The sequence below is a fragment of the Lolium perenne genome, chromosome 7, assembly GCF_019359855.2.
Source record: "Lolium perenne isolate Kyuss_39 chromosome 7, Kyuss_2.0, whole genome shotgun sequence".
In the NCBI taxonomy this organism is placed as follows: domain Eukaryota; kingdom Viridiplantae; phylum Streptophyta; class Magnoliopsida; order Poales; family Poaceae; genus Lolium; species Lolium perenne.
In genome coordinates this window covers 264,734,359-264,737,650 of record NC_067250.2, presented here as the reverse complement: position 1 = coordinate 264,737,650, position 3,292 = coordinate 264,734,359, and the positions used below count along the sequence as shown (strand labels likewise).

Sequence of the window (3,292 nt, the reverse complement as noted above, 5' to 3'; positions counted from 1 at the left end):
GATTTGAGTGAATGGAAAGTTTTCAACAAAATGTAGTGCACAGGAATTTCTAGGAAATGTTCTTATAAAATTCAATCATACAATTAAGTTAACCGTCATAAAGAGAAAAAAAAACTAGGCTGTATTTGGCAGCAAAATATTTTTGAAGTTTTTGGGAAATACTGCAGTTTTCTAAATTACTGCAGTTTAGAATCCTTTGATGTGTTAAAAACTGTGGGTTTTTCTTTTTTTGAGGGATGAAAAACTGTGGGTTTTTTTAGAACTAAAAAAAACTGTGGTATTAATACTGAAACGGATGAGCACGAGCCGTAACAAGGATACTACTGTCTCTGGTGCATTTTGTTCATCTACGCCCCACAAGTCAAAGTATCTAGTCTACTGTGCTACCCAGACATATCTCAAGTGCTTTGTTTGAGCTTTGAAGCATTATCATCATTTGTTTGCTACAAAAAAATTGAGTTTTCGTGTAGCAGTATATGATATTCACAGCTCCCATCAATTGGTCAAATGGACGGTTAAACAACATTCTCCAAACGTTTTGCAGTTTTTGCCACGAAATACTTCAGTTTTGGAAAACCTTTGTTGCCAAACTACAAAAACTCTTTGAATCAAAGATGCCACATATACATGTTTTCTGATCTTCCATTCTGCTAGTACATCTTTATGCTAGTTGGTAGGTAGTCCGATGTTCTTCCCCTGCCTTGAAGATCAGAAGGTACACAAGCTAGTTGCTAGGTAGTCCGATGTTTTTCCCCTGCCTTGAAGATCAGAAGGTACAGAAGCAGCCGGATCAACCAATGAGGCATTGACCAATCGCAATGTGGGGGTTTTGTACAATGGCAAGCATGCATCAAAACAAAACCGACCAGGAATTTGGATAAAACGAATTGTAGCGAGACAAGGAAAAGCATAATTAACAACAAAATCCCAATTTTCTGTTTTGAGGGAACAAAATCCCGATTCCCCCAGTCAGTTAGCACAATTCACATGCTGGTAATGCTCTATTGATTCTACACCGACTCAGGCTGAATGGGCTAAATCCGAAACCAGTAGGCAAGCTTGTAAAACTAGAACACTGACCTCAATTAACCACACACAAAGTGGTTCGATGGTCTGCTTCGTCGCCGTTTTGTGCTGATCTTGGACACCAAAATCAGAATGGGGGGTGAAAGTAAATTACAGGAGCCCAAGAAGAGCACTCCATGAATCAATAAACTCGCCTACTTGTCTAGAGGATGTTAGGAGCAAGAAGAGCAGAAAGCTAAGGATCGGTCCACAGGTTGGTCGTCAGATGCAGCCTCAATGGCCTCCCCAGGCGTACGGAGGCGAGCGGTGGTCGGGGTAGCCGGCGCCCATGGCCATGGGCTGAGACATCGGCAGCGGCAGATGTGCCTGCACTTGCTGGGACAGGGCGGCGTCGGTGGCGTTGGAGAGGTCGGGCTTGACGTCGGCGTCGACGGCGTCGTCCTGGAGCGGGAGGCGCTCGTAGACGGCGTTGGCGAAGGTGGCGGCGAAGAGCGTGACGGTGCCGGCGGCGACGAGCGGCCCCACGATGCACCCGCCGACGACCTGGCCCTGCCCGGCGGAGAGCAGCACGGCGAGGCCCGACGCCTCGGCGGGGGCCGGGGGCGGGAGCACGGTGCCGGTCATGGAGAGCAGCTCGAGGCGGCCCGGGATGGGGCCCGCCGCGCCGCGCACGGCGACGTCGGCGACGGCGCCCGACGCGCCCAGCACGCAGACGCCGCGGCCGCGGCGGCGCGCGTACTCGGCGACGCAGGCGACGACGTCGGCGCCGGGGGGCACCTCGAGGATGTGGGAGTGCAGCGCGTTGGGGCTGTCCCGCGTGATGATCACCGGCGGCTTGGGCTTGTTCTTGGACCCCATCGGCCGGCCCCGCGGCCGCCGCAGCGGCACGATGGCGCCGGCCTCCGGCCCCTGGCCCTGCTGCGGCGGCGGCGGCGGCGGCTTGGTCTCGGGCGAGAAGGCCGCCAAGGGAGCGTCTTGCGCCGGCGGCATGGACACCGGCGGCAGCTGGTCGTGCTGCGACGGGTAGTCCTGCCACCACTTGTTGCTGCCGGCGGCCATGCACGTAGGCTCCCCCCAATCCGCCACACTGGCTACCTCTACAGTAGAATCACACGACCTTGGCTTCTTTTCTTGGCGGTGCTTGTCTGGCTCGTCAAGATCTCGAACTCGGGGACAGCGAGCGAGAGGGGGAGAGAGAGACTGCGCGGTTTTGGGCGCTGCCTCGGCTCCCTCGCCCGCAGTTGTACCCACGCGCAGGAGAGAGAAGGGGTCTCGGCGTCTGGAGTCGTAGAGCAGAGCATGGAGCGGCTCGTGACGGGACGAGTGGAGCGCGACGAGAAGGCCCGGCATGTGCGCGGTGTGGCGGCGACGCCGGTACGTGTCGCGGTGCAGCGCGGCCAATCCGTAACGTTCGCTCGCACCGTTCCCTGCGCGGCGTTTCAGTTTTTCTCGGCGCCAAAAGTGAAACCGGACGCGATGCAGCGCCCCCGTTGCTGCCACGGAATAAAAGCAAGGTGCCATTGCAACACCACCTTATTAAAAACCTTTCAATCACTTTAAATACCTTAGTAAAAAAAAGAGTGTGTTTGAAACTTGCTGTTACAAAATCAAGTTATGGCTACATCGTTCAAGGAGGAAGCTAGGGGATCATCGTCCCAAGTACAAGAGATCTTATTAAAAACTATATTTAGCTAACTCCACTTGATTTGCTTCTCGGGGGAAGAACTTGAATGAAACATCTTCAATGGTTGTAACTTTGTCTATACAATTATTGTTGATTCATTTTACCACCTTTGTTCTCTGGTGAATGCTTCAATTGTTTCTATTGAGTCGGATTCTGCAATCACTCGGTTACAGCTTCTCTCCGTCGGCGCTAGTCCTTCCTTCATCGCATGAGCTTCCGACATTGCCACTGAAGAAACATGTGGGAGCAGCAAACAGCTCGCTGCAACCAGGCGACCCTCATAGTCTCGGATCACAGGCCCGACCGAACCAGCACCATCATCCACATAAAATGAAGCGTCCGCTTTTAGTTTGAGGACACGAGGTCCCGGCCTAGTCCATCGTTCATCTCTTAAGTCGCGTGTCCTTGCATTGGCCACAATAGTCAGAATAGATAGCTTGCACTTGTATATTGGCGGTGCATCTTCATTATGTGCTCTTTGTCTTTGGATCCACCATAGATAACAAGCCGCCATCGCAATAGTTTTCTTCATCTTTGCCATTTGGAGGCTCGAGTAAGCATTATCCGAGAGGCGGAGAAGTT

General features: G+C 52.5%; 1 protein-coding gene across 1 annotated transcript; it reads right to left on the bottom strand.

Annotated features, from left to right (window-relative positions):
- Nucleotides 1–902: 902 nt before the first annotated feature.
- Nucleotides 903–2,134, bottom strand: LOC127312707 (AT-hook motif nuclear-localized protein 27-like). The gene has a single exon (XM_051343246.1). The coding sequence runs from the start codon at nucleotides 2,083–2,085 to the stop codon at nucleotides 1,300–1,302; it is 786 nt and encodes a 261-aa protein (XP_051199206.1). The 5' UTR covers nucleotides 2,086–2,134; the 3' UTR covers nucleotides 903–1,299.
- Nucleotides 2,135–3,292: the final 1,158 nt, after the last annotated feature.

What these genes read in the sequence shown, in the direction of transcription:
- LOC127312707 (XM_051343246.1), bottom strand. Translation starts at nt 2,085, where the DNA reads ATGGCCGCCGGCAGCAACAAGTGGTGGCAGGACTACCCGTCGCAGCAC.